The sequence below is a fragment of the Epinephelus moara genome, chromosome 6 (genome assembly GCF_006386435.1).
Source record: "Epinephelus moara isolate mb chromosome 6, YSFRI_EMoa_1.0, whole genome shotgun sequence".
NCBI classification, from domain to species: domain Eukaryota; kingdom Metazoa; phylum Chordata; class Actinopteri; order Perciformes; family Serranidae; genus Epinephelus; species Epinephelus moara.
The window spans coordinates 23,218,687-23,245,646 of record NC_065511.1 but is presented as its reverse complement, the minus strand read 5'-3'; the positions used below and the strand labels follow the sequence as shown (position 1 = coordinate 23,245,646).

The 26,960-nt window shown below is 41.1% G+C and overlaps 3 protein-coding genes across 6 annotated transcripts; 1 reads left to right on the top strand and 2 right to left on the bottom strand.

Annotated features, from left to right (window-relative positions):
- Window positions 1–47: 47 nt before the first annotated feature.
- On the bottom strand, window positions 48–1,942 carry LOC126391883 (uncharacterized). Its single transcript, XM_050046860.1, has 2 exons — window positions 1,647–1,942; window positions 48–1,151 (listed from the first exon to the last, which is right to left on the bottom strand). Exons 1-2 carry the CDS (start codon window positions 1,734–1,736, stop codon window positions 612–614), a joined length of 630 nt encoding a protein of 209 aa, XP_049902817.1. The 5' UTR covers window positions 1,737–1,942; the 3' UTR covers window positions 48–611.
- A 442-nt stretch (window positions 1,943–2,384) lies between these two features.
- On the top strand, window positions 2,385–8,948 carry cep72 (centrosomal protein 72). Of its 4 annotated transcripts, none has more exons than XM_050047197.1 (14): window positions 2,385–2,484; window positions 2,776–2,903; window positions 3,131–3,323; window positions 3,406–3,514; window positions 3,873–4,024; window positions 4,108–4,166; window positions 4,254–4,296; window positions 4,702–4,884; window positions 4,997–5,178; window positions 5,277–5,370; window positions 5,466–5,644; window positions 6,086–6,212; window positions 6,305–6,416; window positions 8,103–8,425. In XM_050047197.1, the coding sequence occupies exons 1-14, from the start codon at window positions 2,409–2,411 to the stop codon at window positions 8,161–8,163; spliced, it is 1,698 nt and encodes a 565-aa protein (XP_049903154.1). In that variant the 5' UTR covers window positions 2,385–2,408; the 3' UTR covers window positions 8,164–8,425. The 4 variants fall into 4 exon arrangements, with proteins under 4 accessions (XP_049903154.1, XP_049903152.1, XP_049903151.1 ...); XM_050047195.1 differs by lacking the exon at window positions 8,103–8,425 and adding an exon at window positions 8,816–8,948 and having other exon boundaries at window positions 2,409–2,484; XM_050047194.1 differs by having other exon boundaries at window positions 2,409–2,484; window positions 3,876–4,024.
- LOC126392070 (tubulin polymerization-promoting protein) lies at window positions 8,893–24,971 on the bottom strand. Its single transcript, XM_050047198.1, has 5 exons — window positions 24,803–24,971; window positions 16,712–16,792; window positions 15,724–16,059; window positions 11,806–11,959; window positions 8,893–11,722 (listed from the first exon to the last, which is right to left on the bottom strand). Exons 2-5 carry the CDS (start codon window positions 16,723–16,725, stop codon window positions 11,513–11,515), a joined length of 714 nt encoding a protein of 237 aa, XP_049903155.1. The 5' UTR covers window positions 16,726–16,792; window positions 24,803–24,971; the 3' UTR covers window positions 8,893–11,512.
- Between the last annotated feature and the right edge of the window lie 1,989 nt (window positions 24,972–26,960).

Genomic DNA, 26,960 nt, shown 5'->3' with positions numbered 1-26,960 from the left:
ACACTGGAGAGAAGACAGACATCTCTACCGCTGATATCGCCAACACTCTGCAACTCACATCACAGAAATCTAAATTGATAAATAACACTACACGTAAGAGGAAAAATATGTATTTTTAATTTTGGGTTGAGCCTTTAAACCCAGTGATATTTCATTTATAATGTTGTTAACAAAGAGAAAAGTAGCAAATCCTCAAATTTGAGAAGCTGGAGTCAGACATTTTGTGGCATTTTGCTAAATGATTAATAATTGCTCTACTTTTGACAATTATTGCCATTTATTTCTGAAGATTGATCAATTTCTTCAGCACTAGTGGACACCTAGATTACATGCATTACATTACAAGTTAAATGATACTTTGTGTATTTTATTATGTTCTTATATATAATATGGTTTTATTATTAGTATGTTGTTGTCTGTTCTGTTGCACTATGAGCTCATCAAGGCCAGTTCCTAACAATGGTAATAAAGTTAATGCAACTCAGCTTATAAATGTCTTAAAATGCTTTTAAGTTAGGCACTTTAATTTTTTGCATAGGTCCATTTTGTAACTCCCCACCCCGAGACAGTCCATTAACAGAGTCTGACTTATCATACAGATCTCTACTAATTTAAATGCCTATGTTACATCGGTCAGTCACATCCAACAGGAACTTGCTGAGGGCCTGTGTGGAGGCCCAGCAGCCAACAGACATGGATCCCTTTAAAAGCCACGTAGTGAGTTCCTCAGTATCAGCTGAAGCAATCAGTGGAACAAAAGTGTTTGCTTCCCCCCTCGGAGCCACAAGCAATGGGAGGCTGAGGGCCACACCACCAAAGGCCCCTAAACCATTACCAGTGAACAGACACACCGTCAGGCAGCAGGACAGGGAAGACAAACCGAGGCAGCGTGTCATCAGCGGGAGAGCATCTGCTGAGAGCCAGTCACACAGTCCCAGCATCAGACAGGAGCCACACAAGAGAATATGTGCCGTGTTGTGGTCTTCACTGAGCCACAGGAAGTCAAAAGACACCAGCGCTGGGGCCAGGACCTCGCCAGCCCACTGTGCTTCTCTCTGGAGAGAGGTGAGGTACGAGCTGGAGGGATTCAAGATGGAGAGTGCTGCAGAGAGACCGAGCACGAACAGGCCAACTGAAGGAGCCCTGTGATCCTGCAGAGACAAGTGAATGCAGGAAATGGCACAATCACAAAGTCAGAAATCATACACACAAATTTATTGATAATCCATTTCCTGAGTAAAAGTAACGGAGATCTCAGCCCTGGACTGTCCTGAATACATGCATTCATTTTGTACTACAAATATATGGCAAGTTAGTATCAAGTGACTTAGTTCTTAATAAATAGATTAAATGGTCAATAAAATGTCAGAAAATAATTATAAAAAATAACTATTACACATGTTGAAACTGCTTGTTTTTCCCAAACACTAGCTCAATTTACAAAAATAAAAATCATTATTATTTAAGTCAAGAAAAGGTAAGAACATCCTCACATTTGGGAAGCTGGAAGCAGGTCAAAGTTATGGATTCTTTTTCAGTAGATGGACTAAACTAATTGATTAATCGACTTATGGTTTCAGCCCAAAAAGTTAAAGTTAGCAAGTTGTAACATCACCTACACTGGCACTACACTGACTGATACCTACCTTAAAGAGTCTGTAAGAAGAGTGCAATGCTGTGGCAGACAAAATGATGTTGGAACAAGATGTTATCCACTCTGTTGAACAGGACGCCATTGATTCTGAGTGACACTCCTGGAAACAGCCACGATGTTGGCAACGCGACCGTTACTAACGGCAACAGGGCACGTTGCTTTTAATGAACGTGTCCAAAGTTAACTACTGCAACCGTAACACATATCTGTATGTCGTACGGTATTTTAAAAAGCCTGATGAACACAGAGGACAAAAGTTTGGACAGGGACACTTGCACGTTTGTTTTGACACGTGACACGTCCGGATATGGAAAGTGCGCAGGCTCCAAAAGATGCTTTCAAAGTTACTCGTAAATTTGCCACTTTACCAACAGCCACTTTACCGGCACTTTACTAGCCAACGTTTGCTCCGTGAATCACTTGAGTTTTGCTTCTTATGTATTATTATTCTCTAAAGCGGTTTGGCTTGTTTTTGAATGAGACTGGCTTTATGAGTATTTAGTAGTGAGTATTAGTAGTTACTAATAAAAAACAGAAAGCTGTAATTACAACCCATTTACATCTGTACGACCGCCTTATCAAGGTATATGAATTAAAGGCGAGGGTAGAGAATCATATCTAGCGGTGTGCTGGACGGGATTTTTCTAGGAAAAATAACCGTTATTATTACGGAAAGTAATCTAAAACAGAGTTTAAGAGGAAGGCGGTATTAACTTTTCCTACAGTACCTGAAGGCAGCAAAAGTTCGAAAAGTATGGCGGCGGAGTGTTTGACAACCATAACAGAGCAATGGATACGGGAGAGATTACAATTAAAACATCCCTGTCTCGGTAATATTATCACACGCTAACACACACGTTATGTAGTTATAAATACCAGCTAATATTACGGGTCAAGCCGTCCAGCTTTTGTTGTGTAAAACAATTGTAGCTAGTTACTTTCCCAAGCTTTAGCATCTGCGGCTAAGCTAACAACAGCTAACATAGCTACCAGAAATAACTGTCACCTGCTGCAAACCATAGCACCTGGAGCAAATAATACAGTGCAGTCTCATTGTTATTATGTTATATATATTATATTATGTTATTATGTCATTCTCACATGTTATTATTTTGACACAGGTGATGTCCGCTCACTGAGCCTCCCGGGGACGTATGAGGAGAAGATTAAACATCTGGGAAATGCACTTAATAACTTTGTCCGTCTGAAGTCTCTGGATCTCTCCTGCAATGCGCTTGTCTCCGTTGAAGTAGGTTCAAACTCTGGATCATGTCTTAAGCTGTAAACGTGTTTGTATGTATAAAATAAAATGTGACAGTTATGGGACTGACTGAAAAAGGATAACCACTTAACATCCAGGTATCCACTTATAGCTATTCCCTTTTGTTTCCTTTGTGTTATACGTTGTTCTGAACATAGGCTATAATCTGATAGTCACTGTTGTCTGACCCCTTTTAAAATCTGTTTCCTCAACAGGGGGTTCAACATTTGCAAAAGCTGGAGAGGCTGATCCTGTACTATAACTGCATACCCTCCCTTGAAGAGCTAAAAGTGCTGTATGAGTTGCCAGCTTTGAGAGAGCTGGATCTCAGGCTCAACCCTCTGACCAAAAGTTACCCACAATACCGCCTTTGTCTGGTGCATGCCATGCCTAACCTACGCAAGTTAGGTAAGATATAGCCATGTCGCTCAGACTGTGTTAATCTCATGTGAGTTTTCAGCATAACTGTTTGTCCTCTATTGCTTTCTAGATGGCTGTCCAGTCAGAGACACCGAGCGCAAAGCTGCCATAATGCAGTTCTCCTCTGACCTTCTACCTAAGCAGAAGAGCGCATCTTTGAATCAGGTTGCTGACAAAAGGTACATTGATAGTCAGATGGTTGAGTGTAGGTGTGTAGTAGTACTCGGTCTACTAATGATTTTGAGAGCGTGGGACACACACCAAACTGATTTTGAGGCTTGTTGAGGCTTGTTGGGTCTAGAATAGTGTGACGAAGCACAAAGAAGCTTTGGGAATGTTTGTATGAAGTTTGCCCATTAGATGGAGGGTGTTTGATCATGAATAAAGCAGCCACGTAAGTATCAGTGTGTTTTAAAGGACAAATGTTTTTAAGTCCCATACGACAAAAACACCAACTTAAAGTTATTTTATCAAAATAAGTTCCTTTTTATGATTTACTTGAGTTGTATTCTTCACCGTTTTGCTTGTTGTTCCCAGAAGCAGCGCTCAGAGACTGACTTTAGTGGACCGCCTAACCAGGAGGCTCTCTCTTCGGACTGACACTGATGACATTGTGTTGAATTTTGTTGCCACAAGTCATGGAGGCCAAAGTGAGTCAAAGTCGGAGTCAGTTCACAAGGAGGCAGAAGGTAAGATTAACGTAAAGCTAATTCTAAAATAAAAACAAAACAGTTGCATTCATGTTTTGTTTTCAAACTGTCTCCTGTCTCAGAGCCCAAAGAGGACAAATCAAAAGATTTTTCAGAACAGAGGAGTTCTACTCCAAAACAGGTGCTTTTTATTTCACTGCTGGTCAAAGAGTATTATCAGTAGTGCATTTACATTCTCATACATAAAGCATGTGCTCTGTTTTTTTAGGAAACAGCTAAGTCCATCCTCAGGTATCCTCCCACAAATTATGGTAAGTTTTGCAGCTCTCTGTACAGAGAGTGAATTAGAGATAGATAGTGCATGTTAGTGGTTTATTAGAAAGTTAGAGACTGCAACAGTTGATATGATGGACGTAAGACTTTGTGTTTCACTGGTAATTTTCCATATTTCAGCTCCACTTTTATGAGGTTTAAAGAAATCATGAGCCGTAAAAGATTAATCAAAAAATAAGTTTAGTTAAATAGTTAGATAAAGGCCAAAAATCACCCCAGTTCTTGTCCCCTTTTCAGTTGTTGAAAAAAACTACCACTAGGGGGAGACAGAAGCCAATTCTTTAATATTTCAATTAATTATTAATTCATTCTTATTTTCATTTTTAAACATGAACATCGAAGGTCAATTAATATCAGTGATTTATTATGTCATTTGTCCAAAGTGCCACACATGAGAGAACCATCTCATAAAAGAAGCTCTACCTCATTTAAAGTTACTGAAAGACCAAAGGTGTCCTTTGGCCCCTATGTAGAGAAACACAGATCTGTGCCTGGAAAACAAAAGCAAAAGGAGTTCCCCAAACAAACCAGACATGCAGCCAGAGGACATTATACCCCCCATCCTGGTAAGAATAAAATGTCTGTACTTAATAAAACGGTTTGTCAGAAGTTAAACACCCACAAATACAAAATGTCCCTTCGTTGCCATGTTGAATGTGTGTTTTCAAAATTTTACAGATCAAAGTCATAGCCATAGTTATTCATTAGTTAATATCCGGCCTCCCAGTCCACGTCGTCCTGGTTTGAATTTGTCCGACCCCTCCAACCCCATCCTACATCCTCCCAGGCTGACCTACTCTAGCTTCAACAAGACAGAAGGGGGCTCCAGCCTGCCGCTGCAAGGGGAAAAGAGAAAAAGGGTGAGAAGTGAACACATACTGAATCGTTATAAAGTTATTCTTTCTTCTTGTAAAAATCATATTTGAGGTTGTTTCCTTTTTCTTATCTCACCTCTCAGGGTAGTTATAGGAAACCCCTGGAGATGCTCCTCAACCTCGTGGACAAACACTGGACTGGGGAGAGATCACTGCATCATAACAACAACTTCCTGTGTGAGTTTGGGAGCTTGGTTTGGGGAATATGGTATCTGATTACAGGAGCCTGAAGATAATGACCATCTTCTCATAACTTCTATTTTTGGCTCTAGCTCAGGCGGTCCAGATCCTGTCTATGATGGAAAACGATATTTCCAGTCGGGAGGCTGAGGTCAGGACCTTAAGACAGGAGGCTGATGCACTGAACTTTGAAACGGCTGTACGAGAGGAAGCACACAAAACTGAAGTCCGTAACCTCTCTGCTCAGCTGGAGGAAGCTTGCAGTGCAGTTGTGAGTGGATTCAGCACCAGAAAATGTTAAGCTTTAGGAGACCTTGATGAACACTAGGGCTGTAACTTATGATTGTTTTCATTATCGACTAATTTGCCAATTGTTTTCACAATAAATCAGTTTATTATTTAGTCTATAAAATGTCAAAAATTGTGAAAAATGCTCATCACATCCCAGAACCTAAAGTGACATCTTCAGTTTGTTTCTTTTGTCCAAGCAACCGTCCAAAAACCCAAAGACTCTTCATTTACTGTCATAAATGACAAAGAAAAGCAGCAAATTCTCACATTCAAGAAGCTTGAATTAGCAAATGTCTGACATTTTTGCTTGACAAATTAATCGATTATCAAAATAGTTGGCAATTAATTTTCTTTCAGTAGATTATTGATTAATCAGCTAACAAACAAGCAAACTGTATTTGTGGTCTCTCCTGTGACACAGGGAAAACTGAACAAGCAGCTGAGGACTGTCTTGGAGGAAAATGTTGCTCTACAGAGACAGCTCATCAAGTTAGAACGTCAGTATCTCAAGTCTATGATGAAAAGTTCACCCATTACTCAGATTAAAGGTGGGTGTAAATGCCAGTAGGTGATACATAGGAGTTATCACTTTCACTGTTTTCCTTACAAACTCTCACACTTTGTTTTTGCACATCCTTAGAAGCTCAGACAGAAGTGGAGGAGCTGAGAAAAGAGATCGAGGGGTTGAGGGAGAAAGTCAAGGAGGCTGAGAAAGTCAAGGATTTGTCAAATATGCTTCAAGAAAGCCACAGGTAAGAAGATGCATCTGGCATAGTGCTGACGGTTGCTGTATAGAGTGCTGCAGGGATGACGTTTGTTTGTAGGCCAACCCAGAAGTTAACATCGCCCTGGTTCCCTTGACAAAATGGGAATGGGATTTTTCCATTGGATTATTGCAGAAGATAATCTCTGTGACAAACAAACGTTTATGATACTTACATGTTTTACTAAAGAAGTTAATCTTCACAAATTACCACCACATTTATGATTTTTTTCATAAATCATCATAAGTAAAAGGCTAACGTTAGGCTATAAAGGAACTTCACTACAGTCATGACTTCACCAAGGCTGTAAAGCCCAGTTTGGTGCAGTGACGTTCTGTAGTCTCATTTAGCCACTTCTTAGCAACCACCTTTTTTAAGACACATAATGGCTTCAGCATTTAAGAGCAGGGTATTTACTGAGGAATTTTATGTCATAGAACGAAACATGAAAATCTCTTAAAGTTATACTGTGCAGGATTGTTGGTTACTGTTTGTAAATATGCTTGCTGACAAAAGTGGAGGAAAAAGCCAACCCCAGATTCATTCTCTTTTGTCGTTTCACCTCCCTCTATTTGCGTTTCTTCTGCACTGTATCTCTTGACTGCCTGCTGGCACCTGGTCACTACCTTTTTATAAAGCCCCGACCTCACCTGGGCGCTGTGAGGGTACACACCTACCAACATCCTGAGCACAGAAAAAAAAGTAGAAAATAAGATAATACAGGCAGAAGGCAGAGAAAAATACACCACCACACACTTTTAGTGGGTCATAAGTGATGATTGAGAGGGATTACTTCTGCATGAGTCCAAACATTTTTTCTGAAAATCCTGCAGTTCAGTTTAGGACTAAATGTTACAATACCTTGATGCACATACTTGAGACTATGAGTGGGAGTAACAGTGCTGTCTGGGGGTGTCTGAGTGGGAACCAAAGGGTAAAGGTTAAATGGATAGAAAAGTAGTAAAGAGCAAAGGTAGATAGAAAAGTAAGAAGGAGCAGAGGGAAGGAGAGTTGTCTGTGTGGACTGAACTCTCCCTGGCCGTACTTGGCCTTACACTCTACCTCCCCCTACTCCCTCATTTTGATGTTTAGGGAGGGTAAAAGTTTAATTGGGGTCATCAGGTGGATAACCTCCTTCACTGGTGTTTCAGTGATAGGCCCACAACGCCTCCAGAGGGCTCATCGGCATCACCTAGCGTCCCAGGTGTGCCCTGCTCTGCTTTTGCTCCCTCAAGCCCTGCTGTTGTTACTGATATTTTGGGGCCCAAGTGGTGTCTTTCCTCTTAATCCATAGCCACTGGCTTGACCGTTCGGCCCACCAGAGAGGGCTTTGATGGCCTGATGTTGGGCTTGGCCTCGAGTTCCCATTTCTTTAAGCAGCCTGGTAGTTGATCTGCCTATGAAGCCTCTGCAGCCCACTTCCACTGGGCATAGTTCGTCTTTAAGCTTGTGTTAACCACAGACCTTATTTCACCATCTCACCAAAACCTATTAAAAAAACCCACTGACTTTCAGATGAGGGAACTGGGAGTGCTATAGTGCTAACTCATTTCCGGGTTTGAGGACTCATTCCTGCAGCACTCTATTCACACACCCACAACAAGGCTGTTGTCACACCTAAATCAGCCCTACTTTGTCAGTTGTTTGTGATTTGTGTCTGTGTATGTGCTGCAGGTCCCTGGTGGCTACCAACGAGTGTTTGCTCGCTGAGCTGAAGGGAAGTGGGGAATTTTAAAGAGGAATTTGAATGAGAAGATACACACTGGGATGAAAATATCAAAGCAAGGCTGTGCTGAGTGTCATATTAGCATTGCAGTCGCCACACAAGGCCCAGCAGCTACAGACTGTTTTGAACCGTTTTTACTTTGCATCACTGCAGTGTACATTTAATTTTTGTGTATATTCAGTTCCTACCCCTTTTGAAAAATGTGTTTATTATTTAAAATAAATCTGTATAGGCTGCGTTTGCTGGATGTAAACAGTGGCGGGGAAAGGCAATTCATTCAAGGAGGTTTGTGTATATGTGTGTGACAGGGCTGTTATGTTAAATGATTTTAAGAGGAAAAAATGTTAGTGAGAAGGTCATAATGTATTTCCTGGATCAGTGGCAAGATTGTGTCTCTGTTCGCTGCTCTCCCCCCGTTATTTTTTTTTTTTTTTAGGTCACTTGTGTCTCCATCTGCTTTGTACACTGCAGTGGAATGAATGCATCCAGATTCCAGCTGCACTGTGACTTTATTTATACCTCTGCCTTCGGGCTGGAGAGCTACACATACACACACGCACTTTCCTCTCACAACAACTAATGCAAGACCTGGCAAAGGTTAGGATGTGGATGCTACTGCATAAACTGAAAGTAGCTTTTTGTTTTTATGTGAACGTTACAGGTCACTGGTCGGTGCTGCTGCTGCTGCTGCTGCTGGGGAGTTTTAGTGTTCCCAAAAAAAGCCATAAGGACATAAAATATTTGACTGACACCCTGTAACCTGCCGAACAGAGGTTCTGGGGTGTGCTTTTTTTATTTTCAGTAATGCACTACAAATCATGAACACACATTAAGAGGTCTAAAGAACAAGAACAAAAACACACTGCATGCACTGGGGCACAATAGTACATTAAAAGTTATTTGAAAATGCACTGTAATAAAATAAGACAACATTGTTCCTCCACATTAAAGGTGCACAGTATTTGGCATTAAGCACAGAAAACAGATCTACTGCAGCAGACAAAAACTAACACACCGATAGCTGCTAGTTTTGCACTTGATGCACGATTCTTCATCAGCTGAGGCTACAGGTAGTGTGTGACACAAACACTGTCACTATGTTGGAAAAATATTCTACAAAAGTATATCACGTGCTCGCAAATTTCCCTTTTACCTCACACAGTATGTAAGGATACAACAGTGAAACCCTGCTTTTGTCTTCAGTTGAATTTGTGCCTTGGATAACAGTACCACACATAAAAGGTACTCTGAATCTTTACCAACAGACAAATATAATAGCATTGGAGTATAGCTGACTTTGTACGTACAAGTTGATACATATTGATTTCAAGCAAGACGAGATTTTATCATGACCCCACAATTTCATGACTTACTATTTTTTTAGCGAGAAAATATTTAAGTCTGTCCAGTAGTCTGTCCTCACAGCAGTTCAGATAAGATATGACAAACTCCTACTGTCATCTATATGCTTCTGAATCAAATGCAATATACATAAACATGCACAAAGTACAGCAATACAGGAAAAAACAACATATGAAGCCAGTGTCATAAATTAAGCCATGTGGCTATAACTTTTTAGAATATACACAATCTTACCACAAATATATTAGAACTACTGTATAGAAATCTGATGAGGAAATATAAGTACAATGTTAAAAATACAATCTTGTACAACTGAGCTCATCTGCTGTGGTTAGAGCTTCTTTCTTCAGTTGAAAATAAACCAATTTAAAATTCAAAATGCATGTTAGCAAAATGGTTTGTGGTCTCAATAATGACAGGCTTTTGTATTTTTTTTGTTGAAATGTTATAAGCAGGCATATTTAAAAGGTTTGCATGGTAGGACTTTGTTTTTTTATGTTTTATACATTGACAAAAGCAAGAAGATATGGCAAAAATGTTCAGTCTAACAGTTAACTACGTTGTATTATAGCAAAAATTCTAAAACAAGTTCACAAAAACTATTTTTTCTTGGTTTGAGCTGAAGGCAAATTATTGAAATGACTGTGAGCTTATAAAATGAATTTAAAAAAAAAAATGAACAGTAGATTTCATAAAGACTTAAATGAATGCTCCACCAACAACATGATCATTTGTATATTACTCACCCCATGCTGAAACTTTTGTTTTTCTGGCATGCATCCACAGCAAAAGAAGAATCCAAAAAAGGCAAATTTCTTGAAGTCATAGTGGAGGAGTTCAGCAACAGCAAAACAATATCAAAACATCTGTTTACAAACTCCCACACAAGTCTCATTTATCAAGTCATATGCTCAGTACTTCCAAAACATGCATGTTCCCTAAAACCTGACTATTTAAAACACTTGTGCACAAACAGTGCAGGCGTTGAAGGTGTTTTTAGGACCTAGTGTGCAGGATTTAGGGGCATCTATTGGCAGAAATGCTATACAGTGTTCATAAAGATGTTTTCAAGAGTGTATCATCAACTTAAAATGAGAAATGTGTTTTTTCATTGCCTCAGAATGACCTGTTTTTATCTATATATGGAGCAGGACCTCTTCCATGGAGTCTGTCATGTTGTTCTACAGAAGCCCAGAATGAGTCTTAATAGGGCCATTCGCAATTTGGGGCAGCCACAGTAGTTCTTCTGCACACTTGGCACACAGAAGTTTTAGTTTTGAAACCTAACAGCTAGATGCCACTAAATCCTTTACACTAGACCGTCTTTTCCCCCCAAATTCAACGTAACAAGGGGTGAGTAATTTACATACAAATGATCATTTTGGAGGGAGGTATTCCTTTAACAACAGTCGACAGGTGGGGATGACAGACAAACAACACTGAAGATGGAACAATTGAAGTTCTCAAAAGAAAGAAAACATTGATAATATCTGTCAAAAACGTGCCAGTTTTCACTGAAACTCTGCAAAGCAAATTAAAAATGCATCTCTACGGCTAAATATGGGAATAGAAAAAATTTCCATTTAAAAAGTGCAACGTTGTTAATTCATCAAACTGTTGTCCCACTTTTGTTTTTCTTGGCATGTTCATTGTGCTTAATAAATATTATAAGGCCCTATCATAACAACAAAGCTCCTATATTCATAGCATAGCAGTTTCTCTCGTTTGTTCTCTTCAGTGTTTGGCAGTAACTTGCAATCAGACAGGAATGTACCAGCTGGTGATGACTTTGTAAAAATAGATGTAAACAGTTTTCCAGTTCTCACACTTCTTAAAGAGAGGAACTCAAAAAACATCTCTCTCTCACACACAAACACACACGCACAAAATAGATGGGTGGGAAAATATATGAAATCCTATTCTGTTGTGCTTTCTTTGAGTACTCTTTTAATAGAAAATTATCCTAGTGGTTCATCAAATGTTTATTTCCTCGCCCTCACATGGGTTTGCCCACGGTGGGTTTATTCACTTTCTTTTCATACGTCCCTCGATGTTTGTACCCCGAGACGTATCCGGAAGTGTCAACCACATCCACTCGTCCCGCCTTACCCTTCCCGCGGCCGGTGTCGTCAAAACGCTCCTTGTGTGACCCTGTAAACTTGGTGGTGTCCGTGAGACGGCTCACTGTCGGGGATGCCACGGCTCTCTGCGAGGAAATTTAAAAAACATTTAAGTTAATTCAGAGATTGCGGATATTAAGTCAGTAATATTCACTCTTTTGAGTCTTACCGTGACTCCTGCGATGACAGGTGTCTTCCCCTCAATCAGCTTGAAGACCTCCGCCTCGGCATCCTCTCCACTCTTTTCTTTATATTTCTTCCTTGCCAGCTCTCCAAGTGCAACCTTGAACTCGTCGTATGTGATGGTGCGACAGGATTTCTTCCTGAAATGTAGGAGGAAAAGGAGCTTAAGTATGGGATAACACTTGTCACAGTATAGCACATAAAGCCCCGCAGAAAAAATATATCTAAACTGTGTCCCCAGGGACAGAAATGCTGTATTTAGCCTTGCTTTATCAGCTTTTTCTACGGCCTCTCAGCAGAGTTTGAAAGCTCAAAATGAGAGCAGACAGTAGTGTACACAGAGCCATGTGTGATCACTTCAACATGGCAGATGTAAGACACGGCATGGAGATGGTATCCCGCTGAGATAAACACTGAGAAAATGTTCACTGTTTGGATCCCGTCTCCTAGTACTTAACCGTCGTCTGAGCAACTCCACAGACTCTCACACACACACACACACACACCTGTAGGCTGTATATGTGACTGTCTCGTCATATCATGTATCATATTGTGTCCAGCTGTATAGTTCAGCTGCAGTAGTCAGGACCCGGAGCGCTGATGTTTTTCATTCCAGCTGGGGACCTGCTGAATCCCTGTATTCCCATTAATAAGGTCAAACTGCTGTATTCACTGACAATACCGCACCACAGATCATCATCATCAATCATTCTCCATGTGAGAGTGCTCCGCTTGTTTAACTGGCCCTTTGCCATTAGCTTCACTTCCATGTAAAAAGTGCATAGTAACACAAACACAAACAGCCATCGCCGTGGTGATAAATCACCTAAACAACAGCCTATAAACCCTGCAGTCTTCCTGGGCAACCTGCTGTCATAGCAACAACCAACGGTAAACTGGGATGTTTGGGTTTATTATTAATTTGACTCATCCAGTGAGCGGTTTTGTTTGGGCGATCCATCAGTGTTGAACATTTGAGAGCGCCATTCCTCTGCGCCTGTTCCATGCTGTCTATTGTCAGAGGGGAAACTGGACTTCCAGTTGCAGTTGCTGTTTCTGTCCGAGGAAGAAAACTCTGCGGCAGATCTCCCCATACTGAGCTATTAAAGTCTCCAATGTATATCAATGATTAAGCTCTGTAAATAAACTGCGAATCACAATCTAAGGAGGCTGCGATAAGGTTAAGAAGGACAAAGGTTGGAGGGCGAGTAGAGCTTTATTTTATTTCTGGATACTGCGGTTGCTGCACCTGCTGTTTATTTACAGAGTTAAACCATCTGCAGTACATGATCCATATGGATGTGACACAGTAGCTGGCTGAATCTGCTTCATGATCTCCTGCACCGCCTACGATCATGTTCAGTGATGAGGAAATACAACCAAAGCCTAGAGAAGGAAGCCACCATAAGACCATGCTAGTAATTAATTAGTCCATGCCAGATTTCTACCTCATCCATAGTTCATGCTGTGGTGTTCTGGCTCCGAGCAGGCAGACAGCACAACAGAGACTCAATGTGGTGCAGCAGACCTCCACACCCACAATAACTACGAATGCAGTCAGTCGTACTGTGATTAGCCAGTGCTCATTAAGAGGTTTAATTTTTCGTGTGCAAGCAAAGAGCTTTGACACTGATTAAAGGGAAAGTGGAGATCTGCATCTCTGGCATGGCAGCCCTCCCCGCCTCGGTCATGCCTGGAGTCAGAAACCACATGAAAATGAGCCCCTCCCCCACTCTGTACCTCTTTTTATCCCGTGGCTGGCTCTGAAGTGAACATACACCACACGGTTCACAGACAGAGCGTGCAAACTCGCATCCAAGGATCCGATGCAAGTATAACATTGCACAGATTCACTGTGAAAATTATGAATGACAGGGAACACGCTTTTCCTCCTTCAACCCTAAAAGTGGCTGCACCATATTGTTTGCACATTTCAAAATATTGCTACCAATGGAGCGTCATGTAAACAAGCTTAAATCCTGCAGTCAGCTCTAACTCCCTATCTAGTATTGCCAAGAAAAATATTCTTCACAGCAGTAAACACGAACGCCCATTGCCATGCCAACTGTGAAGGTGTTGATGTGGGTGACTCAAAGTCCAGGAAAACAAAGGGACTTATTTTGCTTTAAAAATGCAAGAAGTGATGGCTGAAATAGTTAAGTTGCTTATGATCTTTTAGCAGAGAATAATCATTATTAAAATGATAAAGGTGTAGATTACAAGTACTTGTTTTTATGCTTAGTCTGCATATTCTATTCTGCATTGTTCTGTCTTGCAGCCAAATTGTATTAAAATATCTTTGAGCAGGAGGTAGTGAATGTCAGGGTTGTTTTTTGACCTACATCCTTCTGGGATGTAGAAATGCTATGGACTGTGCATGCTACAAGCTTCAAATATAGTCAGATAAGTCAGTCAGTGTAAGTCTCTAGCATCTGAAGCCACATGCATGGCCTTTGATTGGCTATAGTTGAGGACTGAATCACAGCCTTCTTTTGAACTAACAAGTACGTTAACAAATCAATTTCAGAGTAGAATACTTCCAAGATTGACACAGCATAAATCAGGAATTCAAGAATATAGCCATTTTAGTTTCCACTGTGCTTCATGTATGTAATAGCAGTCAGTAAGTCCTAGTTTTGTGGAAACACATTCAATACTCCTGGATCTCCTTCTTTCCTGAACACTCTTCTGTTATAACGACAGGAATAAACAGTTTCAAGCTGAAAAATCGCACTAAAAATCATTTTGGAAACTCTTGTATATACGTGTGTACATGAAGTGACTGAGATTGAACTGTGGTTACACACCAGCAAAGAATGGAAAATCCACTAAATCAATGTAAGATTCTCACTCCTGAAGCAAGACGTGATGATGAGTGGCTTGAAGCCATCCTCTTCTATTCTGGTGCCGTCTCGCAGAATAATCTTTATTCACAACATTCAACCAGAATAAAAAAAAAAATTAAAAAAAAATCCTAGCTGCTTTGTGCATGAATGAAGAGCATCAAAAATAATCATGCACAAAAACCGTACAAACCCACACTGTAAAAGCCTTTCCTACACCAGCTTTATAAGTGTCAATTGGGATACAACTGTTAGTGTCTTATAGTGTGTGGCCAGCACTATACCAATACCAACACTTCATCTATCAATGTTATAAGCCCAAATACACTCAGAACACTTGATAACTATAAACACAACACAGATTTTCTTCTTTGGTGAAATATTATTGACGTCACAGCTTATTAGACTTAAATCAAAAACTAAAGGATGATTCAATCTGGCCTGAGGAGATACAGGATGAGCCATCCTGGCCTCTTGCTTCTGACGGACAGAAAAGCCAACTTAATAAAAGAAACAAAGGCATCTTCAAAAACACTGCCTGAAAACACGGAATTCAGTAACAGCAAACATATGTGCTGAGGAGTTGACTGTTTCATGCAAATGCTACTTTCAGTTTGACAAACATTGTTTGCTTGAAGGTTCATTGGTGCAGCCGCTTATGAAACACTTGACACCTTAATGAGGTGTTATAAATAAGGCCTTGACTGCATGCTAAAGATGACGCCACTGATTAAATTCTATGAGCACTAATGACATACAATCGGAACATTCCCACAGCGCAGTCTGGAGACAGTTTTCCTCTCCATGTCTGTGTTCGTGCAACCACAATGCTACCATGTTTGCACCACTTTAGTGGCCTTTTGGGCATGCTGATTTGTGTGACTAAGCCTGTAGTCATCTCTGCAACAGTAAAGTAACACTGTGTAGCCAAACAACACAATCCTGTAGTGGCACGCCTGATACAAGATCGTAGCTGGCTCAGATGTTGGCAGGTTAATTAAAGGCAAGAGACATTTAAAGTAGCTCAAATGGGCTCAAACTGACAGTGTCGACTTTCTTACTTGACTTTGCTGAAGACAATGTCCACATCAGTGAGGGTGATGTTCTTGCCGTCGATTACGCCGCAGTCCTTGCAGAGCTTGGACCAGTTCTTGCCATGCATTTCCTTGCCTGTAGCACGAGTGTCGCCGTGGATGGCGAAGCGGCGAAACGACTCCTCCAAAGCGGTTAACTCCACCGGTGTGGACGAGCCCATACCTCCATCGCTGGTCCCGTTGGACTCAGTTGAAAGCCTCTTGGACAACCGGTCTTTAGACTGTTCACTGTGCGGCCGTAAAGGGACCGAGGTCATGTTGGGATGCTTGGCTGTCTGGACTTTAAAGTCATCTATGTTGTCTCTGAGAGGGGAGAAAAATACATCATCTGATCATCTATGTGATGTAAGAGGTGTACATGGCAGTTTACAGTTGACATAATATAATAGAAAATGTAACACCACTCCTGAAGCCACTCCTTTGGACCACACAACTGAACATTCAGAATTCAAGAGCTCCTACTGTCTGTACATAAACAACTTTAAAGATTTCTTATCAAGATTTACAGGAAAAGCTAACGGAGTTCAACAGATACGAGAGAAAGGGTGATTTTTTATCACAGCCTGCACACCAAAGAGGAAGAAGAGGGTTTTTGGCAGAAATACATCTGATCTAACCCTGCTCTGCAAGACTGTTCAACCGACAGTCTCCTAACAGGGCGTCATGCCTTAAGGTCAAGACACAGCTTGCTTAATTGTCTTTGGCTGTTCCTTTTTTGTGAGGTACTTCTGTTTTACAGGGCACGATCATATCTCCAGAGGTGTGTTTCTGTGCTCACACTGCCTGTGAATGGGCAGATGTCTTTGCGTGTTCTGGCACAGAGTCGAAGGATATAAATAGATCTCTGAGGAATTCAAAAGGCGCACAAATCAAGAACCAAGAGAGCAGATGGATATTTGAACTAACACACAAAATGTGAGGTGAAGGCTCGTACCGTGACTTCTAAAAAACTTACTTTTGGTCTGCCATGCTTGTGCGGGAATTTGGTTCCTTCTGTGCAGTGCTCGGATTAGCTGACTTTTGTTTTCTCTTTGTGCTGTGGAGGAGATGAGAATGGGGGTGAATACTGTGAGAGGATGTGTCTGCACATACGTGAGTAAAGAAAAGAATAAAATGAAAACCATGAATGCAGCATCACAACAAAAAGTAGCCTATGATAGTCCACTCTTGTCCTCATCAATCTTCATTAATTGTCAGATAAAAACAAAATTACTTATGACATAATGTCTAATCCAGTCTGACACACAAAGACAGAGCTACATTTAAGGAAACTCTTCAGAGAGGAGTGAATAATAACCACAGCTTCTAAAGGAACAAGACAGATCCTCGTCATCATCGTTAACACCAAATTACTTCCAGATAACGTCTGCGTGTTAGTTTGTTGTGACACATCTTTAAAGGTTGGATTTGCACGCTGAGCAACGACTTCACCTCCCCCTGTTGCTTGAGATGATTTCATTCAGCCTGAGTTAAGGAATTCCTCTCTGAGCACATCATCATCTTGACTTGCATCTCTATATACAGAGCAGCAGCATTTCATCTTCTCATCTGAACCACATTTAAAGTGCTCAGATAAGTCATTATTCATTAAGATCACATTACTGCCACACAGAACAACAAAAAGCCCCTCTTCTATTTCTATTACGACAATGTAACCCTGAACTATATCTGTAGCAAGTGATGGCACTCTGCTCACCTTTCAGCTGTTCCCATACTTAGCTCAGCATCCTTAACAGATGTGTGTTGCCATGGCAAAATACACCCCAACAAAGCCTCTAAAACCAGTAGTTGCTAAGGTTTCAACAAGATAAAATCAAGATGCAAACCGGAGAGAGATGCTGCGTCCCGTGGCCCGAACCGTTCAACTGCTCCAGCTAGCAAAGTTTCAAGCATGTCCTTCAACTTGCCAATAAAGTGCTTTCACTCACCCCCAGTGGCACCATGTGAAGTGGAGGGTTTTGTTTCCACGACCCTGTGGCCAACAATGACAAATGTGACCTTGCTAAGTACAGTCGACACTTAAATGGGTACAAAAGGACCAAGATTGACACAGCATAAAGCCATTATAACCAGGATGTCAATTCTTAGGGGGAAAAAAGACGAGATTATTAATGTCTATGAATAATGGCATTCAGAGGAGCAGACACTGGGAACCCATTGTCCCAATGCTGGTGGCTTCTGTCTGACCCATGCCTATTTCTTCACACATACACACATGGTGACATCGCAGAGTACCACTATTGATGGCAGGGGGCTTTTGTAGTCATATGTCATCCAGGACTCAGGCCAAGACAGTCGACATAGAGTTATTGAGGTTAGAGCCTCTATGTTTTATTTCTCAAATATACATACCAATAAGGTACACATGTAAAATATATATATACAGTTTTTAATGGATAATCTGATAAAGCCATTTGATACCCTTGTATACAGTATTACAAGGTAAACTTTACAGTAAATGTGGGCAAATGTGATTGGCCCAATATGGTCCCTAACAATATTGATCTGACCGAAACAGGTGGTGCTTCTTCTTCTTGTTTTGTTTTAATAGCGGATCGCAATCATAGCTTTGAGAAATGCTTACCGCCACCAAAGGTACTGGAGTACGCAGCATGAGCTATATCAGTGTACTCATATACAAGTGACCAGTACTCCGGGCCAGTATAAACTACCTTGCAGGCCGGATTGAATAGCCAGGCTGTATACTTATTAAAGAAAAAGAAAAAAAATAGCCTCAAAAGTTATTTAAAATGTATTTGATATACTACACAGTAGTGCTGTCAAAAATATTGATTTATGACACATATCAAATCTGAATATTTTAAACGGTTTCAATACTCATTTTTCGCAGTATCGATACACTGTTCATTACCAGCTGCGCTTTCTCAATATCTGTTAGTGTTAATATAATATATTATAATATATATATATATGTATATATATAACAGTCATGCTAATGTTTTCTGCTACTAAAGAAAAGAAAAGTTGTTTTTTATCACATCACAGTCTTGTTATATTTATCTTTTAATAAACATTGTAAATTTTATACACTCAATGTTATTTTTCCCCTGTGGTGTTAAAATTGGTATCTAATACTGACATTTTTCAAAGGATTGTATTGAGGTTAACAATTTTAGTGTCGTAACAACACTACAATGCAGCCCTTATAATCGTCCCACACGTTGGAATAGCTCAAACAAGGAGATCAGTGCCATCATATAGCCCTACTTGTATTCAAAAATATACACACACATAATATGTGTTTTGTTCTTTTTTACATGTTACTGATACAATCATATCAAGGGCTGCAAATAACAATTACTTTAAACACTGGTTAATCTGTTAATTTTTTTTAAATAAAATTGCTCACTAATTTAGTCTATAAAATGTCAACCAACAATCCGATATCCAAAAGATATTTAATTTAAGGTAATATAAATCAGTGGTTGCCAAATAGTGGGGTCATGGTCCAAAAGTGGGTGGCAGGTCCACTCTGAATAGAGCGCAAGTGACTCACAAGTTTGTTCAACACATTTTATTTTGAAGTACAGCAAATTTCTCAATCAGAGCGTTTATTTTGAAGTGCCATTTCCCGCTGTGGAGTAATGAATAATGGAAATGGACAGCTACTTAAAAGAGACAGCAAACTAGCTCATTGACATAGCCAAATGCAAGTATGATGTCACTCAATACATTAAACTGTGCGGACCTTGAACTAATGACTACAGAGAAATCTGGACCCCATGGCTGGAACCACTGATATAAAACATAACAGCAGCAAATTGTCACATTTAAAAGGCTTGAACCAGAGAGTGTTTGTCATGATGAAAGACTTAAATGATTAAACATAACAACTGTTGGCAATTCATTTTCTGTAAATGGAAAAATCAATTAATCATCTATGTGTTTCAGCTTTAATTACATCACATTCACTTTAGATCACCCCACACATTGGGGTTTTTAATCAGACAGTTCTGGTTTAATGATATGTTTATATGGAGGATTAACTCATTTATATTCAATACTGCAATGCAAAGTAAACATTTTATTACACTTGATAACCTACAGATTGAAAGCTGCTGTGATTCCATGTGATGCCCACACTGAGTCTCCATTATTATTTACTTTCAGTGGGGATCCACATCACTTCAAACAGAGAAGGTACTGGGAGTGTGTTATCCTTTGTGCTTCGATGACAGCAGCAAAATCAGTGTGAAACAAAGGAATCTTTTCAATCTACTCCTCCAATTTATAGTCAGTAGTTTCAAGTGTCTGAGTCCTCAGCACAACGAGCCTCCTCAAACCACATCATGTTCAATACATGAGAGAGAGAGGTCATTAACACAGTTCAGCAGCCTGAAGTAGAACACATACAGAGATGAAAGGAAACGCAGTGCTCTGACTGAGCTTTTTTTAATTCTGTCATTATAGACTGTAGACAGTATGTGGTAAAGATGATTTGGTACAGTGATGCTGGGCTTTACCAGCCGAATCACTACTCTAATATATAAAAATCAGACAAATACAGCCATCGTTGTAGATCAGTTTTGTCCTGCGCCTTTTTTTCTGCCCCACTTTGCCACATACAAACGAGAAGCCATTTGGTTAAGGGCAGATCTCCAGAGACAAATCTGTGACTGGATGACAGCATGCTTACATACACTCGCCTTCTGGCAATACACTGCACAGATGAGTGCTTTAACCATAAATTGACCCATTTCAAACTGCATCTATTCATAGCAACAATACACAGCCATGGCTGGAACATTCTATTCATTCCCAAGGGAGGAGATCAGCCGGTACACAACATGCAGGCTGAGATAACCAAAAAAAACAACATTTTCGGTTCTAGTTTGGCAGATGGTGTTTAACTCACAAAATGATGGCACTGTTGTCAGATGTGAGTGTGTATGTGTGTGTGTGAGAGAGAGGCTGTTCAACAGAGGCCTACAACTCCGTCATGCCATCGTGGTGAGTGGGCATGCAGGGAACCCATCTGCTTTCTATCTAGATCAGTGTCCTCTCCAGGCAGCTGCTCAGGAATGTGACGGTGTCAGTCAATCACAAGGTAAAACAGACACTGTCCTTACTACACTGAAACCCCCAGTGTGCTCAAGACTACCTCCATATAGCACACGTCTGCTATGTACACTCCTCTGTGCCACACCTCCATTATTGCCTTAAAACCATTACAGGACCAGCAGTGTGTAGGATTTAGTGGGATCTATTGGCAGCAATGAAATATAATTTTCATAACTAGGTTTTCACCTCAAACTAAGAATAATTGTGTTTTCATTAGTTTAGAATGAGCCCTTTGTGTATACATAGGGAGCAGGTCCTCTTTCACAGTCACGGCTAGATGGTAACCCTACATATGCAAGATGGTATGACAACATTGTGGTAAAGGTGTGGTTGGGTTTGGGCACAAAAAGCACTTGGTTAGGGTTTGGAAAGGAAATGGTTTAGGCTAAAAGGATTACTAAAAACATGGAACATGAAATCTCGCTTGAGTTTACATGAATCTGACAACAGAAGTCTGGACATTTTCTTAAGTTCCTCTTTCACACATGTAGAGCAGAAAAAGTCACCAGTTTGTAATCCGGTCATCAACAGCAGTCTCTTGCTGTTGCTTGAATTTGTCTGACGATTTCAGCTTCATCTCTTAACTGACAGAAGTTCCCAAATCTTGTCATTTCTCCAGTTAGACTTACTTGTTACCGTCTTAGACATATTTGTTGCTGTCTTTATGTAAATGACCCCTCTTCTTTACCCTCAGATGTTTAATTTATTCCAGTTTCGCCCAAGCTGCTGATATAAACTTCCTCACCACACCCACTCACTTGCTGTGAATCCTCTGGACAATTACCTGCTCTATTCACACATGTGCTCAATTGGACATTACACAGACTTTGTACTAGGCAGCTTGTAGGATTAAGTCTGTTCAATATGCGGTCCAACTGATTCTGACATTTGCGTTCTCACATACACCTCCTCCAGGTAATACCTACATAATATCAGGTTTGCAGTGCATGTGTGAAAGGGGTTTGGGACTTCCATATAGACATGACCTTCTTCCGTGGAGTCCACCATGTTGCACTGCCATGTTTCTATAGTAGCCCGAAATGGACAAGCAAAACACTGGCTCTAAAGAGGGCCTTTAAAGTTTCTACATTACCTTAAGGCCAATGTAGGTTCACCGTAGGGTGGGGTGCTAGGGGTGGTAACCTTACTGCTAGATGCCACTACATCCTACACACTGCTCCTTTAAAACATATCTATGAGCCATACAGCTGCATGAATTAACTCAATTAAAGGATTAGTTGATCTACAGAACATTAATAAGCAACTATTTTGATCAGCATTTTTTTTGTTTTAGTCTTAACATTCAAGCATTCAAACACATGATGGCTCCTAAAATTTGAGAATTAATAAAAAAAAATTGCCAGTAGAGGGTTTTGGACTCTTGGTGAGATAAAACAACAAAGTTGATGACCTGAGCTGGATCTGAGGGAAATAGTGTCAAGCATATTTAAGTGTTTTCTGATGTTTTATAAACCAAATAATTGACTGATTGGGAAAATAATCGTAAGTTGCAGCCTTCATGAAATGTGACATTTCCCTTCATTACAATAACCATAAGTACAGTGGTTTCTCTTCACAAATAATCCCACATTAGTTAGTAGGGATGCACGATAATATCAGCACGTCATCAGTATCGGCCTATATCTGTTTTAAAATGAACTATCAGATTTGGCCAACATGTTTTTTCCTATTTTGTACAATTAATGAATATAACATACATCGAAAAACATTCTAAATCCTTTCTCCATCTGCCGGTGGGTCACCAGGATAAAAGTATGCATGCATAATATGATGTTAATTCCACTACAGAGGAGACTTGATGATCACTAAATTGGATATCAGCAAAAAAATCCCAAATTGTGCATCCCTATTAGTGAGCTAGTGGGGTTCATATTGGTCTCAGTGTCCCTGGTTCAATTCCAGCATTAGCCCCCTTTGCATCTACAGTGTTAACTATCCAATTAAAGGCAAAAAATATAACTAGCCTCTAGTGCACCATGTGTATTACTCTGCGTCTGAAAATAGTCCTCAACAAACGCCCTACTTACTCATGTCTGAGTAACGTTAAGCTACAGTTGTTTTAGGACATGTGGCACTTTTTTTACTTTATTTTTGACATTAAAAAAAAAAGATTTATGTCTTCTTTAATGGGTTTAGAACTGATTGCCACACACAGCATGTGGAAGTAAAACAGTAAGAAATGGATAAGCACATTGTTGGTTTTGGTCTTATCGTGGAATTTGTTATGGAAGCACTATCCTTCAACATGGTCTCAACATTGTTTCAGGATTGCACCATCTGACACCAATAAATACAGCTCCTTAACCATTTCCCAGTTTGGCCACAGTCCTCCACCCTCACTCCACCCCCCCAGAAAAACACAAGGAGAGCAGGCATGACATCAGCATGCTACAGCCCGCGTCTGAGGTCACCACCATGCTGTCTCTGTCAGTCCTCGCCTCCCTCAACCCGTTAACTGCTCTGTGAGTCAAAGATCTTGGCAAGCATTGTGCAGTAGAAAAACAAGATGTTTGAAACAAGCTACAGTGGTTATTGTTGGCAGCAGCAGCAAGCCAAATAGAGGTATAAGGCAGTGTAAAGACAGCTCAGGGGTCCTTATGCAACCCCACATTTGTGAGGAATACATGATGCCAGAGACAGCATAAGTGTCCCTGACATGGCTCAGATGGCGAGAGGCCTGTTGAGCCAGCAGCAAATTAGCTCCAAGTCCAGTTAAGGTTTTTAGAAGCCAGACGGTGTTGTGTAATGCCTCAATTAATTAAGATAAGTCATGTTAAAGTCTTTGTAATGTCATAGAAATGCCATCTAGTGTTTTTGTGACTTTCTTATCTGGCTACCACACACATTGAAAGCAGTGGGACACACAATGGCTACTATTCTCTATAATGTTAAGGTCAGCGTGAAAAAATACGTTCGCCCTTTGGGTTAGTGTAGTAAACAAAATGCTGTCGGACTGCAACACTATATTTTGCCCCAAAGCACTCCCTTTATTTTGTAAACCTGACCTGAATTTGAGTCATCACAAACAAAAATAGGGTAATTCACACTCTGAGGTTAACTGTTCATGACAGAACCCAAAGGCTCTCGGACCAATGCAATGAAATCTGGGACAAACTCAGTGACTATATCTTCCTCTCATGCATACCTAATTCAACCTATAGGGAGAATGCAGCTACAAACCCATTCATCAAGAGGAGGTAAACATAGGCTCCATTACCTTCCATAGGTGCACTGTCTTTGTATGTCTTCATATTCATGTTCATTGCCCCTGAAGAGCTCAACTCACAGAGAATCAGGAAGCTAATAAAAGAGGGCATACATCTTCTTTTTTTCCATGCATAATTATGTAACTACCTTCATGCAACCCAGCAGCTTGGCATGAAAGCTGAAACCACAGGCCAAATGCATTGTCAATCATCCTTTATGACCAATAACAGTGCTTATTGGACTTCACTCTGGGTCTCACTGAGCCCGCGTTTACAAGATAAACAGAGGAAAAAGCGCTGGTGTTGATGTTACTGAACATGGCTGCAGCTGCTGCTCAAACCACTGTGTCTGAGCGAAACATGTTACATAAACTTGATTCACACAGAGTCCACGTGATGTGTTTGTTATTGTCAGCCCCTGGTGAATATCTGCCAATGCAGAACAAGACATCAAAGGTAAATAAGCTTTTCAAAATTGACCTAAGTGTGTGTAGAGCGTGCTGCCACACATCTTTACAGCTTTACAGGCATGTTATGCTGCAGATTCAGTGCAGAGGAAGCATGCAGGGACATGTAAACAATACAAAATGCACCTTTAAGGATCAGCTGAATTTGCGTGGGCTGGCATACAGTCATCGAAATCTTCATTTGCCATGTTATGAAAACATGCAGCTCGTGCCATGAGCCAAAACAAACAAAAAATGCAAGAAGTGGTGCAATAATTCAGTTTTAATCACCTGGTGATGTAATCCCCCTCCTCCTCGTCGTCAAGTTCACAAAACCATAATTGCACGTCGCGGAGTCTTGAAGTCTCTTTCCTCCCCGCTGCCTGAGCTCAATTCTGCCTGACGGTTCAGTCCCTCTGAGATGCTGAAGAGAAACCAGCCCGCTGATTGGCTGCCGCCGTGTGCGACGAGCTGTTTTCTTCTTGCCTCGGTGTTGTGGGCTGTGATGGTGCCACAGTGCTCAGTGGAGCGCTCATAAACAAGCAGTAGGAGCTTGGAGCATCTTTTTTTCGGTGCTCTGGGAGGCGGAGATGGAGGATGTAAACAAAGGGACGTGGATGGTTTTATATGGAGGGTCATTACTGCTTCATTAATAAACAACCAATGTGAAGTCCCTGCGTTTGTGATCATGAGACATAGAGGAGGGAAATGAGGGGCCAATGGTCACATACAGTAGCAATAAACCTTTTGAAACTGAGTGCACCCTGACAAGCACAGGATGTCTTAACGTCCTGATGGGTCTGCTGGTGGCCAGAGGGGAGCTGAGGTTATTGGGACCACACTTGATATCATGATGAGAAATTACCTGTTGGCAAAAATTGATACTCATCGTCCCAAGACTGCCCTCTGAACCTTACTCGTCTGATGTCCAGTGCACTCATGTGTTACATAACCAGCAGTAGCCTAATAGCTGGACATGGATGGACATTATGTAACCTCTAGCCTCCACTGAAAGTTCAAATGATGAAGTATTACCAAGCTCTCATAATTCAAAGACAGAGGTAAGAGGCAAAAACATGCATGTCTGTGAGCAAAAAGAAAGGGCCCAGCTCATGATGAAAACAGCCTGGACTGAGTGAAATCACTTGATGACATAATAGTCTGTCACAAGCTGCATCAATTGCGCCATCCTGTGGTTAATGGCAGCCTCTACCCCATTTGGAGATTGCCAATAATTTCCCTTTTCATGGCAAATAATGCACTGCTTAAAAAAATATGGGAACACTTAATTCACACATCAGATCCTGATGAATGAATTATTCAACTGATGTTCATTGTACACACCCAACAATATCTGGGCATGCTCCTGATCCTGATAGTGTCCTGAGGGATCTCCTCCCAGACCTGGATCAGGGCATCAGTGACCAGTCTGTGGCGGTGCTTGGGGGTGTCTCATGCACTGATACATAATGTCTCATAGGTGCTCAGTTGGATTTAGGTCGGGAGGACGAGAGGGCCGGTCAATGGCATCAATGCCTTCATCATCCAGGAACTGCCTACACACTCTGGCCACATGACGCCGGGCATTGTCCTGCACCAGGAGGAACCCAGGCCCCACTGCACCAGGAGGAACCCAGGGCCCACTGCACTAGCATCAGGTTTGACAATTGTTCTGAGGATTTCTTCCTGGTACCTAACAGCAGTCAGGTTAACGTTGGCTATGACATGGAGGTCTGTGCGACCCTCCAAGGACATGACTCCCCAAATCATCACTGACCCTCCACCAAACCGGTCATGCTGGATGATGTTACAGGCAGCATAATGTTCACCACAGGGTCTCCAGACTCTTTCATACCTGTCACATGTGCTCAGTGTGAATCTGGTCTCTGCTAATTCTGGTGTTCTCTGGCGAATGCCAATCGAGCCGCACGGTTTTGGGATATGAGCACAGGTCCCACTAGAGGATGCCGGGCCCTCATGCCACCCTCATGGAGTCTGTTTCTGACAGTTTTGTCAGACACATGCACACCAGTAGCCTGCTGGAGGTCATTTTTTTGGGGGGCTCTGGCAGTGCTCCTCCTCTTCCTTCTCGCACATACGAGCAGATACCAGTCCTGCTGCTGGGTTGATGCCCTTCTATAGCCCTGTCCAGCTCTCCTGATGTAACGACTGGTCTCCTGGTATCTCCTCCATGCTTTTCTTTTTTTTTTTTTTTTTTTTTTTTTCTTTTTTTTTTTTTTTTTTTTTTTTGTTTAGGGCATTTTTTGCCTTTAATTAACAGGACAGTGAAGCGTGAAGGGGGGGGAGAGAGAGGGAGAGACATGCAGCAAAGGGCCACAGGCTGGGCCCGGGCCGCTGCGGCAACAGCCTTGTACATGGGGCGCCTGCTCTACCACTAAGCCACCGACGCCCCATCTCCTCCATGCTTTTGAGACTGTGCTAGGAGACA